At 43.4% G+C, this 14,359-nt stretch overlaps 1 protein-coding gene across 1 annotated transcript in view; it reads right to left on the bottom strand.

The window, feature by feature from the left end:
- Nucleotides 1-2,039: 2,039 nt before the first annotated feature.
- Nucleotides 2,040-14,359, bottom strand: part of LOC120370874 (calcium-activated chloride channel regulator 1-like) — a 30,562-nt gene continuing 18,242 nt past the window's right edge. The window contains exons 10-14 of the mRNA XM_039486154.1: nt 10,870-11,100; nt 9,091-9,361; nt 7,597-7,761; nt 5,730-5,966; nt 2,040-2,446 (exon numbers count right to left, since the gene is read on the bottom strand). Of these exons, the coding sequence (XP_039342088.1) occupies nt 2,040-2,446; nt 5,730-5,966; nt 7,597-7,761; nt 9,091-9,361; nt 10,870-11,100 (1,311 nt within the window). The remainder of the gene's footprint in view (nt 2,447-5,729; nt 5,967-7,596; nt 7,762-9,090; nt 9,362-10,869; nt 11,101-14,359) is intronic.

Consider the following 14,359-nt stretch of genomic DNA (forward strand, 5'->3'; position numbering starts at 1 on the left):
TGGGGTGCCTTTTGCTCTGCTTCACTGCATGAACAACTACCCTGGCCTGTTTATACACAGCCTCTAGCCTGCAAAATTGCTCCCAGCTGAATTATATGCATGCTTCTAGCCAGCCACTCCTGAACTGTATTGCAGAGCGACACCAGTGAATTCCCAGCCCCAGACTTGTCCCCAGAAATGTGCATTTTGTACTGCCCAGCTCTTTCCTTCTGTACTGTACAAGCTTATAGAAAGTCCATCATTTCATAAATGGAAAATGATGTGCACAAGCCCTGCTATCTCAAATTAAGTCTCTCAGACACTTCAATCCAGAAACATATACTGGTTTAGATAAAACAAGTTTATTAACTACAGAAAGATAGATTTTAAGTTATTACTAATAATGAGGCAGAAAAGTCAGAATTCATTACAAAGAAATAAAAGGTAAAATGCAAACTAATACCTAACTTAAACTAAATAAATTTAACACAAAATGTTTCTCTCACTATATGCTTTCAGCAGGCTGGCTGGATTCCTGCAGCCAGGACCACTCCCTCAATTCAGTGATGCTTCTTTTATCTTTCAACTCTTGTTGATGCCATGAGGGGAGAGAGGTGATTTAGGGCCTCTGTTGCTAATTTTTATATCTTTTCCTCCTCTTTGAGAATCATCTTCAGCTGGGGTTCAGGTGAAGCCAGTGCCATTACCAAGAAGTAAAGTTCTTACTCACACCCTTCTTCCTGCCAAAGAATGGCCACTTACCGTTGATAGTCCATTTGATTGTGTTGACACCTGGCTGAGGCTTCAGTTTGCCTTTTGTCTCAGAGGAACTGGTCTGGGCTGCTTTCCCAGACTTGGAATATCCCTTAGTAACATCATACATAGAATCTTATGACTTTAAATACAATGTTGCCACATATATTTTACCAGAACAATAATGATCAGCAACTTATGAGATTTCAGATTATACCTCACATAGTTTGTAGAAGATTTATCATAGTTTTGTAAAAGTGGTGAACAAAAAGGAAAATGGTGCATCACATGGACAATTATGGAATAATAACCCATGGAAAAGTTCCTCCCTAGCCCCTGTTAGTAATGAGCTGATGACCTGTAGCATGAGGGTTTATGTCCCTTATAAAATAATTTCACCCCATCTAATGTAACTATGGATATTTTCATTACCCATCCTTTCCCATTTCTGCAGTGTCACATCCACACAGCACGATGTTGCAAGTTGGGCTTGCAGGATATGGGAAAGATGAGTGAAAAGCCATTTTTTTAAATAGTTTTTCCTCCTTGATGCCACAGGCAATTGCTTCTACAGATGATGTGATAGGTGGCATTCCTGCTAATTTGGCATGTATTGTCTTCTCTTCTACTATTTTGCTTTTGTTCTTTTGTTAATAGTTTAGAGTTGGAAGGTTGCACATGTGATTGGTGATTATATCAGGAAGAAAGTGTTTTCCATATGCTCATTTGTGGATACTGTATTGCCCTGATCCTGATAATAGTTAAAAGCCTGCATAACTCTCCTCCCATGAGTAAAGTTGTGCATGTACGTAAGCATTTGCAGGCTCAGGGCCAATAGAAGTATATATATTTGTTTCCTACTTACTGTACATAATAGATTACAGATCTATCAATTTGTGTTATAAAATCTCACGTTCCTGACACCTAAGCAACTGGAAAACAAAAATAGAAAGACATTGTTTTTGCTACTTTTTTAAAATAAAGCACTGAATACCTAAAGTTGCAAAAATATCGCAAGATAGATTGTCATTTATACTTGTGTCTTACTCTACTGAGTACATGCTTTTAAAGTCAGTATTTTGTCTATGTACATGTACTGTAACATAGCATAAAGTAATTGAAAGCAAAACAGAAATACACATAAATGCACATCTATTTTAGTCCATTCACTTAATTTTCAAAAGTATTACACAAGTATTTAAGTCTTTCCTTATATATTTTAAAAATCACAAACAGAACAAATTAGGATAGATTCCTACTGAGCTTTCATCTTAAAATTAATTCCATTACATTCTGATCTCAGGGCCTCACCTTCTGTTTTTCTTGTGTAAAATGCAAACAGTTAAACTTACAGCTATTAATACAGCTGCTACACACCCAGCTACTATTAACACTATTGCCAAAACACTAATACCTTCATTGATAGCATCATCATTAGGAGCACCATCAGGCGAGGATTCCTTTGGAGTAACAAACAGAGCTACTTGTGCTATATTAGACACTTCTGAGGTCAGGGAGGCATTATCAACTGCACGTATTGCAAAGTAGATTATAGTGTCATTTTCTATTGTGACATTTTCTGGTTTAAACTGAAATGATTCTTTGGTGCCGGCAGGTTTAGGTACTAGACTGGAGGTATTCACGGAAGTAGCATTCTCAAAGGTGTTTCTTAGGTCCAGAAGACTTTCACTCATTTTTATTATGTATCTGTCAGCTGGAAAAAGAGAGGAATACAAGTAAGAGTGTGTTAGTATGCCTATCATACTATCTGTAAATGCCAGGATAGCACAGGATTTGTAGAACAGTTTTGTATCTTTATTAGATACTCCTGGGGGGAATTCTGCACCAAATAAATAAATAAAAATTGTGCACACAATATTTGAAAATCCTGCAAAATTCTGCATATTTTATTTGTCAAAATAACACAAGATAATCATTCCAGTTTCAATATTTTGGGTAATTTATTTTACAATGTCTGTCAGCAGGTATGTCTATAATAATACAGACCAAACATGAAAGATTTTGGTAAAAAAGTTTTACAAATAGATTCCTTACTAGACTTATTAATACAGAATTTTTTGTAATTCATTTAAATTACAATACAGAACTGTATTTCCTGCACCTGTCAGCAGCAGTGCAAAAGCTTGGGGAATCAGGGGCAATGGAGGAGCTGAGGGAGAGGGAAGGAGCCTAGAAGTGAACGTACAGGGAGTTGGGTGGGAGAAGGTTTTTTGCGGGGGGAGATTACTAGGGAGTTGGGAAGCCTCACCCATGCAGATCCTGGCTGACCCCAAGCCTCTTCTATTCAGTCAAGTTAAACCTTGCTACATTTTATAACCAAAACAATTCATTTTGAGGCCCAGGCCTTCAACTTAACACAATACAAGATCCTGTCTCTTACTAACTAAACCTTAAAACAAAGAACTAAAAAAGGCCCAATTTGTAATGCATATGGGAAACAGAATCCCATAGTCCCAGAGGGTCATTCCTTTCTGCTATTCAAAAAGGGCAGCTGGCAGGATGAAATCAAATCATACATTAATTCTTATAGTACAATTATAAAATCCTGCTCCTACACTATCTGCAAAATTTCACCATCACTATGGCCTGGCCTCCACTAGATTTTCTCTCTAAAATTTCCTAGTGTAGATCAGGCCTCAGTGTAACCCATAAATTACCTGGTCAATATGATATTAATGTTAGTCCCCCTTAATCCTTCAAAAATGTATGAGAAACATGTAATATTCCCAAACCCTGAGACTTTTACAGCAGAAATGCAAAACTTTTATATCAACCAGCCAATACTAGCTTACAAAGGCAAAATTAAATAAAAAACATAGTCACCAGTGACTCTTCCCCAGTTTAGCCCCTGTCTACACTGCAACTGTACATAAATCAGGGACCCAGTTACACCATGGACAGTCCAAGGCTTTAATCCATTTATGGGGACACAGCTAGATCTCCTCTATAATACACATTTTAAGTAGGTTGTAACCAGGTCACATGACTCTGTTATGTTACAGTCAGCACATCAGCACAACAAGCCACAGAAAGGTTAAGATAGACAACCTACAATCACATGGACAGCAGCTTCAGATTAAAAATTTTACACATGCCTACAGCTTTTGGCAATCAGCTCATCAGGGAACAAACCAACAACTCCATTAAATCCCCAAAGCACTGGTCTAGGTTCTGCTATGTGGCTACTTTGCACTACTCCTGGTCATAACTGTATAGCTAGAGTAGCCAGCAATGGAAGAATAACCTCAGTTAGAAGGATTACTCCTGGGGGAATTCTGTGCATCTGCGAACACGTGGAATTCCTCTGTCTGACATTCTTTTGTATTTTCCCTCATAAAAAACGTGCCTAACAAGTGCTGCAGTTCCATGTTATTCCCACCAGAGGCTGCTGTGGTGCCAAAACAGCCTGCTGCCTTCATGCCAGCTGTTCTGGCACCACATTGCCCTCTGGTGGGCACAATGAAAAACTGCAGCACTTCTTAGGCAAAATGAAGGAGGAGTACTTGTGGCACCTTAGAGGCTAAACTTTATTTGAACATAAGCTTTTGTGAGCTAAAACCCACTTCATCAGATGCATGCAGTGGAAAATACAGTAGGAAGATTCGAGAAATAGAGAGAGAGAGAGAGAGAAAGATGTTGCCATACCACCTTAATCAATTAGTCTCATTAGAGTTGGTACAGCAAAACCCAATTTTCATGTTCTCTGTATATATATCTTCCTATTGTATTTTCCACTGCATGCATCTGATGAAGTGGGCTTTAGCCCACGCAAGCTTATGCTCAAATACATTTGTTAGTCTCTAAGGTGCCACAAGTACTCCTCGTTCTTTTTACTGCTATAGACTAACAAGGCTACCATTCCGAAACCTTAGGCAAAATGTATTTTATGCAGGAAAATACAAAATTCTATGCCCAGTGCTGCAGAATTCCCCCAGGAATAAAAGTTCATCACAGCACCCTGCCCATGGATCCAGGTTAGGACAGAGTGGGGCATACAAGGCTGCTGGGAGAGGGGAGGTCAGAGATGGATTCAGAATAGCTAGTGGGGGGGGGACAGACTGGGGCAGGGACTCAGGAGCTAATGGGGTGATAGCATTGGGACTGGGGAGGAGGAAAGGGGGCTGCAGAGACCCCTGGGACTGGGAGGCTGTGGGAACAGGGTTAGATGTTAGATTTACAATGTCTTTTTGCTCGATATAAAATACTCCTGTTTGTATTCTCAAAGGTCTCTGTAAAAGACTGTTTGTGTGAATGAGGCATGCATGCATCAGGAAAAGATAAGGTGTGAAGGCCACTGTTAACCAGATGGTTGAGAAAGGAGGAGTGAAGACACTTATTGAGACTTATTGACGCCAGAGAACCATCAACATGCATCCATGATTGAGGAAGGGCAGATTGATGACCCTGAGGTGGAGGCTGGCACCCCTAAAGACAATTGATTAAATCAAATCCAGCACAGGATGACCCTCTCGGAGGTGTTTTGGAATGTTCACATCAAAAGATAACACCAATTAAGGAGTAACTGGTCATAAACTGACACAGCAAAATCCATTGACTTCAACAGAGAAAGAAGACTGTAAGAACAGGGTGCTTTGCCAGGGGACTTTGGTTTCATCTTGCCACTATTCCAGGAGCATCGGATTGCAACCGACAGAGCCCGGCTCCCCTCTGTGACCAATCTGGCTGCCCACTAGATTAAACCAGACTCTGGACTGGTAACTATAAACATCGACTGGAGGGACTGTGTGCATGGGGGGGCGGGGTGTGTGACTGAAAAGCATATGCTAACTGCTGTATTCTCAATAAATGTGTCGTGTTGCCTTCTCCCCTATAAAAGATCTCGCATGCTTTGCTTAAGCATAACAATGGGAAAGACATAACTTTTGTCCTCTCCTTGGCTGGCTCATCGTATGTAATTTCAGATAACTGACAATACTGCATCATTTCCAGATGACTAAAAGAAAACTCCAACTTACCTTGTCCCTCATCCAAGTCATTTCCGGGAGCTGTCCAAGACAAGTGAATTTTATCTTCTTCAGACTGAGCCTCAAGGTCAGTAATTTTACAGGGTGGGAACACATCAGTAATTCCTCCTGACGGAACATTCTCCACTACAAAAGAACCTCCTGTTGCAACTCTGTTGAAACTTCCCAGCTTTGCTTGAATTTCCTCATCACTAGGTTCAGGTCTCGGTGCATTCATTTTGATTTCACCTGCCCCAAAAGAAAAAAAATTGCTCATGCTATTTGAATATTACAAAACTCCAAATCATAACACACTTTCTATTTCACATTCCTTCTCTTTTAACCTACTTTTTTTCTCTGGCTTATTCAAACATAGTGCAAAAATTAGTGAGGCTCAGACAGAAAACAAAGTGAACTTCAGGATCCTGAATCCTTGCACAAAACTAAGGCAGACCCCAAAAGCAAATCAGATTTCAAGGGCAGGTGAAAGTAGCAACAGTGCCTATTATCAGGTAGGGTGATTAAGGTATTAAGCAGGTGTCAGTGGGAAGTGGCTGTGATAAGGTAGCTTCCACCCATCTCTTCCTAGCTATTGCAGGCAGCAGCAGAACTACAACCTCGTAGGCATTTCCTTACTTTTCTGGGTTTAAGTTGGACAAATTTTTATGTAGACTTTTAAAATTCAGTATATTCTAAGTTTCTAAAAATACAGAAAATCTGTCTGTGTACACATGTACAAGAAAGAGAGGATATGAAATGCAAAAACTAACATCAATCCACCATTAAGGTTGAGAAATCAGGCAGTCAAAAGTCAAGACATTCCAAAACCTAAGTTTTCTATCACCATATTTTTTACAGTCATGTTGCACAATTTGTCTGGGTCTTTTTGGTAATGGCAAAAGAACAGTAAGGTTTATATTTAACAAGGAAAACAGGAGTAGGAAATACTGCACTGTGCAATGTAGCCAAGTGAACAGTGAGGTACAAATCTTAACTGTTGGAACTTCCTAAGGTTTTTGGGTGCCTTACAGCTCAAGCTTAGAGAGGGGTCCTTACTCAATAGAGCTGCCACTCTATGTACCTAGAATTAGATTAAATGACAAAAAGTCAGTTACTATTTTTCCCCAAACCAAGTTCCATCTGCAGGGCCAACTGTTCTCTTCAAAGTAGGTCCCCAGTTATACCTGTACAATCCCACCAATGGCCATAGTGTTGTATAGATGTGAGCATGGCGTTTGGCCTGCAGACCCCGGTGACAATGCACAAACCAGAAAGAACACAACTTGATATTCAGAACCTAACCTGAGTCTGCAAGGCTGGGAATTAGAACAGCTGTGTTGCTAACCTCTAACTAGCACAAATTTGTTCTGGAGCGATTGAGACACGAGTGTAGAATTCGACAATGCTCATTTTACAAAGACACTTCAGAATAAAGCTATATTTGAATGATGAATTAACTGTATTTTTTGCACTTAATTTCCCTGGGGATTTGAGGTCAAAATAGAAATGCAGAAATAAGGGAAAGGAAAAAATGTACTAAGTCACAACACGCTCATAACATACTCACTGTAAAAGTATAATTAACTGAGGCTTCATTGATTGATAAGGCTTAAGCAGTACAATCTTAATAGCAGCATTAATACCTTTGTTTTCTAGAACTGAAAAACTTTAGCACACACATGCCTAATGGAAAGAGTCCTGAATAATGTGTCCAGAAAACCCAAAAGAAGAACAGAAAAAATGTGGATGCATTAAATTGATAATTTTAAACTTTCATAACTTTGAAACTGAAAGATGCATTACACACACACACACACACACACACACACACACACACACACACACACAGAGTATTTTCTACTTCGTGAATGTTTCTTACCATTTTCTATATAGCCTGGTATATACAAGGCTCGACTCTGCCTACGGCCAAGTCTGACAGTCTGATTTCTCCCTTGGACACGCACTTTTAAGTTGTATCTACCATTTCCATTGAAAGATGTAAAGTACTTTGAATAGATTCCATCATTCTTGGTAATATCAGCACCTAGACATACAAATATATCCAAACAAGGTATCTTTTGTTAAGCAAGGACATTTGTTGCTGTTCATTTCATAAACATACATTGAGCCTACTCTTGCTTCTATTGAAATCAGTAAGAGTTTTGATATGGACCTAGGTGAAAACAGGATCGGTCCCATTGTGATGACATAAGCTCATTAAGTATTTAACTGGAGAAAACAATGTAGCATTAAAACATGTAGCTGTGTATTTATATATACACATATACATGAGTTCAAACAGTGAGTACAGCTGAATCAGACCCACAGGACCCACTTCTGTCCCTATGCTGGCTGTTTGCATCCTGGGTAACCGTACAGGAGAGGAAGAAGGCTCTGCATAGCCACTACACACGATCCTTCTTGGTGCAGTTTCTCTCTTCTCCTGTCTAACACACCCAACATTGTAGCTGTATCAGCATGTCAGGGCACACGTGCTCCACCACTTTAGACCCAACACAGGTTACTCCCATCCTGACCAGAGTCACAGTCTCCCCTCATTTGCTACCCCTTAGTCTGTGCTCATGGCATAGCCATGTCTGAACCCTTAGTGATAAGCTTGGAAGTACCATGCAGGGGCAGATTCTAAAACACATACCACAAAATGGGGATTGTACAAATTTCTAGACAAAATGTAAGAAAACTGTTGTGAAGAAGAGAAACTACCCAGCAGCATGGAAGGGGTTAAAGAGAGCCTTTGGGCCTAGCTAGCCCCGCCTTGTTATACTTTCAGCCAAAGTCAGGCCTGGAAGGGAGAGAAAAGGAGGGAGCCTGGCTCGGTTTGGGGCTGACTAGTGAAGAGACAGGAGCTCGCTGCCTCCCTACCTGAGGGAAGGCTCACTAGGCTGCCAGCTGAGGCAGCCACCAGAAACCAAGTACTGTCTTGCTGGCCAAAGGAGCTGGAGAAAGAGGCCTAGGAGCACGGGGGCCTAAAAGGAACCCAGGGGAACAAATCTCAGACACCTTGAGGTGGTTCTGACCCCACTAAATTTATGACTGCCCTGCCTAGAACGATCTAGGACTGCAGATCAGAGACTGCAGCAGGATGCCCCCAAGGTCCACAAGAGGGTGCTACTAGAGACAAGCCACCACAGGAACTTGGACTAAAGGGGCCAGGCCCCAAACTGAAGGGGAAGCAGAAGGAAATAGCCCAGGGCTGTGGACGTAGATTTCATGCTGGGATGTCCCCTACTCAGGGATTGATTTACATAGGGCCTGCCTTAAAGACTGAGGCATCTCAACCACAGAAGCAGGGAGCAGGAAGTCAAGGATTCCAACCTCCAAACCCCAGTACAGAAATCTGTAATAAGATTACCTGAACCATCATCAAGGAGTTTGAGCTCCACTGCAGATCCAGTCTGTGGTTCAACAGTGGCCATCACGGTTGCACCAAGAACAGGCAAAAATCCTTGACTAACTTCTGCATAAATCACCATTGGATTAGGGAAGTTGTTTGTATACTTATTCATGTGGGCTTTCACAGTCACTGGAGGCACATCCATAGATGCTGCTCGAGAGGTTACTATCATTGATATGATTTGAGAATCTGTGTGGTTATTTTGAATCCAATATAACCAGTCTCCCACCTGCAAATCAAATATATGTCATATAAAAATATAATATAAGACTCCATTATTCTAAGGACAGCTTTGTGTTTCCCTTAGCTAATTATTATCTTAGATTAGGGGAGAGGCACAAAGGGCAGTTAGGGTATTGCTACAGGAGCACAGGTAAGGTAATTTGGGTATCTTACTCATGATTCTTTATGCTCTCAAATGTTTGGTTTCTTTTAAAATTTAACCTTATATCTGAATTTGCTCAGTTTTAGTGGTGGATGTTTGAGAATTATCACATTCTTAGAAGGACTTGAATCCTTATGATGTTGAAATGAATACTTTACTCATGGGGGAATTCTGTGCCAAAAATTTAAGAATTCTGCACCCAATATTTGAAAATTCTGCAATATTCTGCATATTTTGTCAGAATAACACAATATAATCATGCCAGTTTCAATTATTTTGGTAATTTATTTTAAAATATCTGTCAGCAAGTATGTCTGTAACAGACCAAAAAAGAAAGATTCTGGTAATTTTTTTTTTTACAAAGAGATTCCTCACTAGGCATATTAATACAGAACGTTGTGTAATTCATTTAAATTACAATACAGAACTCTATTTCCTGCACCTGTCAGAAGCAGTGCAAAGGCTTGGGGAACTCAGGGGTAACAGAGGAGCTGAGGGAGAGGCAAGGAACCTAGGAGTAAACCTGGAGAGTATTGAGTGTGGGTGGGAGAAAGATTTTTTTTTCGGGGGTGAGGGGAGGATTGCTAGTGAGTTGGGAAGCCTTCCCCATGCAGACCCTGGCTGACCCCAAGCCTCCCCCATTCAGTCAGGCTCATCTGCCCCTGTTTCTGCATCCCTCCCATCCTCATGGGTCTCTGAAGCCCCCTTCCCCATCCCCATGCGCAAAGCTGTCACCCACTAGCTCCTGAGCCCATGCCCCAGTCTGTCCCCCCTCCCACTAGCCATTCTGATCCCCTGTCTGTGACCCCCAGCAGTCCTGTATGCTCCACTCTATTCTAACCTGGCTCTGTGGGCAGGGTGAACTTCTACTCCTGGGGGAATTTTGCAGCACTGGGCATAGAATTTTGTATTTTCCTGCATAAAGTACATTTTGCCTAAGAAGTGCTGCAGTTCTTCCTTGTGCCCACCAGAGGCCGCTGGTGGGCAAGAGGCAGAATGGCAGCACTTCTTAGGCAAAATCTTTTTTATGTGGAAAATTTCGGAAAATACCAAACTATGTGAGACAGAGGAATTCCAGGCATCTGCAGATACACGGAATTCCTAGGAGTATCCTTAACTTCACCTGAATTCAGTGTTTTGTTTAGGAATCTGTATACTTGGGATGTGTATAGTGCATAATAATAAATTTGGAGGAGCACAGTTAGATACCCAACTTCCATTGCAAGATAACGGAGTTGCCTCAAGGATAAAATCAGTCCATTATGGATTTGTGTTTAACTTCTAATAAGAGAAGGTGCATTTTAGTCTATGAAAATGTTAACGTTTGGATAATAAAAGCGTCTAGTCTTTACCTCTGCAGTGCCGGCTATATTCAGTCGAGCTGTTTGGAGGTTTAGATTACTAACTGTGAAGTTTGATGTTCTATATTCTTTTCCTTTTGGGTCCCTCAGTAAAATGTCTGGTGGAGATGTGATTCCATCCCATGTAACTACAAAGAAGGTGTCATTTCCCACAGTGCTATCTACAGTCACTGTACCATTCATCCACTGCTTGACGGCGACACTCAGAGCTGTACTTTCAAGCTGTTAGATAAAGAAAATATGTTTTATGGCTAGTTAGCAGATATAAACTTAACATACCAGTCATTTCAGAGTGGTTCATTTTCCTCTTACAGGGGCAAACAAATCAATATTTTGTTTCTTCAGAGGGCACCTTGACTGGCTGGTGAATTACTAGCCCACTGCTGGAAGAGGGAACAGAGAAGGATTAATGCTGTAACAGGCCTGTTGGCACCACGCTGAGCAGGTCTCTGCTGTTCTATGCAGAACTCAAGGCTGGGCAAAGTCGGCAGAAGCCTTCTGCCACTGTGCCTCCACATATGGGGAACTAGCAGGAGCACAAGGGCCTTTTCGACTAGCCATTGAAGGGAGTGGAATGATGAAACCCTGAGCACGTTTTCGGTAATGCCCATTTGCAGAGTACAGTGAAACTGTAAAGCAGTGCTTCCCAAACTTTTTACCTCATGCCCAGGCCTCGCTAAACTGGGTGACTGGGCAACAAAATGGCAGATGAAATTCAATGTTGATAAATGCAAAATAATTCACATTGGAAACCAAAATCCCAACTGTACATACAAATTATCTGTTACCACTCAAGAAAGAGATCTTGGAGTCATTATGGATAGTTCACTGAAAATGTCTGCTCAATGTTCAGCGGTGGTAAAAAAAAATGACAGACAGACAGAAAGGAATCATTAGGAAAGGCATAGATAAGAAGACAGAAAATATCATAATGCTACTATAGTAATCCTTGGTATGACCACAGTTTGAATACTGCATGGTAGCTCCATCTCAAAAAAGATCTATTAGACTTGGAAAAGGTAAAAATAAGGATAACAAAACTGATTAAGGGTATGGAACAGCTTCCATATGAGGAAGGACTAAAAAGACTGGGACCATTCATCCTAGAAAAGAGATGACTAAGAGGAGATATGACAGAGATCTATAAAATCATGAATGTTGTGTGTGATGGAATGTCCACCCTACACAGGCCTGGATGTGGTTAAGGTGGCCACATGGGCTAATTAATAGCCTGGGCTGCACGTGGAGGAGGAGCAAGGGATCAGAGCAGGTGTGGCCAACCTGTGGCTCCAGAGCCACATGTGGCTCTTCAGAAGTTAATATGCAGCTCCTTGTATAGGCACTGACTCCAGGGCTGGAGCTACAGGTGCCAACTTTCCAAAGTGCCTGGGGGGTGCTCACTGCTCAACCCCTTGTTCTGCCACAGGCCCTGCCTCCACTCCACCCCTTCCCACCCCCTCCCCTCAGCCTGCCGGTATGTTTGGGACTATCGAGTGTAATCTACAGTTACTCCCTGGGAGGAGGGAGTTTCAGCTGGCAAACCCAGAGAACAGGAGGTGGAGCCAGAAAGGTAAGAAGTCTTAGGGGAAAAGCAACAAAGTACAGGACAGAGCAGACCTTGACTGCTGACCAGAGGGTCCCTGACCCAGCAGTGGATATCAGAGTGCCTGGAACAGTTTGCCCTGAAAGACTTTGATACCCTGGAAAAGGAGGACAGTAGTGACCTGGCAGGAGGGTCCACTCACAAAGAGGAAGCTTCAGCTCCTGGAGGAAGAGGGACCTCGGAGTGAGAGAAGATGATGGGTGGAGAGATGGCCAGAGGAGGTCACAGCACCTGGCCGGAGCTAATCCCCAGAATGGCCAGAAGGAGGTTCCCCTAGTGGTAAGAGGACTCATCTCAATGTGTGGAAAGTGAATAAGGAAGTGTTATTTACCCCTTCACATAACACAAGAACCAAGAGTCACTAAATGAAATTAATATTCAGCAGGTTTAAAACAAACCTAAGGAACTACTTCTTCACACAACATACAGTCAACCTGTGGAACCTGTTACCAGGGGATGTTGTGAAGGCCAAAATTATAACTGGGTACCAAAAAGAATTAGATAAATTTATGGAGGATAGGTCCATCAATGACTACTTGCCAAGATGGGCAGGGATACAACTCCACAATGTAGGTGTCATTAAATGTCTGGCTGCCAGAAGCTGGACCTGGACAACAGTTGATAAATTGCCCTGTTCTATTAATTCCCTCTGAAGCATCTGGTGCTGGCCACTGTTGGAAGACAGGATACTGGTTAGGTGGACCATTGGTCTCACCCAGTATGGCTATTTTTATGTTTTTAACAAGACCTGTATACATTTGCAGAGAAGCTAAGTAGTCCATGGAGAACACTATGTTAGTTGCTGGGCATGATTCAGATAAAGTGCAGAACTGGGTCCATAGCAGAGATTTAACAAAGTGAGGGATGAGTTGTTAAGTTATAGATAGCACAACCCAAGAGCTGTGATAGAAATAGGAGGAGGGGAAAACTCAGTACTACTAGCCTCAATTATTCTGAAAAAATTGTTGATGAATTGAGCTAGATCATGAGAAGTGCCAGGAATGCTGTGAATCGCAATGTTATCTATTGTGTAGAAGAGAAGCAGTTAGGGTATTTTCTTGTTTATTGATAATACAGTTGAACCCTGTTAAGTCGCCGGCCTAAGGGTTTGCCAAAAAGCGTCGAGATAACCGATGATCGAGTAAGCGGGGCCGGGCGGACGGGCGGGCGCGGCGGACCGGGAAGCGGGGCAGGCGGGCGGGCGGGCGGCGAAGCGGGACCGGGAAGCGGGGCGGGCGGGAAGCGGGGCGGGCGTGGGAAGCGGGACCGGGCGGCGGCGGGCGGCGGGGCGGCGGGGCCGGGCGGGCGGGGCGGCGGGACCGGGAAGCGGGACGGCGGGCGGGCGGCAAGCGGGACCGGGTATGCGGGCCGGGCGGGCGGGCGGGACCGGGAAGCGGGGCTGGGCGGGGACGGGGAAGCGGGGCGGGCGGGCGGCGGCGGGACCCAGCGGGCGGGCGGCGGGGCGGCGGGCGGCGGGCGAGGACGCGGAAGCCGGGCGGCTGGGGACGCGGGAGCGGGTGGCTGGGGACACAGTGGGTCGGGACGCGGGAGCCGGGCTGGGGCGGCCGCGGCTGGGGATGCAGGGCTGGGCGGCCGTGAGCGGGCTGGGGGGCGGGAGCTGGGCGGCTGGGGCTGGGACGGGGTCGGGGGCGGGGCAGGCGGGACCGGGGCGGAGCCGGGTGGCCGGGAGGGATGCGGGCAGGGCAGGCCGCCGGCCGAGTTAGTTAGTAGTTTACCGGTAAGTGGCAAATTCGGCGCTCTTCTGTGTTCGAGATATTAGGGTTCGGCGAGATTAAAGAATCGACATAACCGATGAGAAACCGATAAGACAAAGAGGGAGTTTGGCGGTTCCACTTCTAAAACGTCGACTTAATACGA

The sequence above is a fragment of the Mauremys reevesii genome, linkage group 8, assembly GCF_016161935.1.
Source record: "Mauremys reevesii isolate NIE-2019 linkage group 8, ASM1616193v1, whole genome shotgun sequence".
Lineage (NCBI taxonomy): Eukaryota > Metazoa > Chordata > Testudines > Geoemydidae > Mauremys > Mauremys reevesii.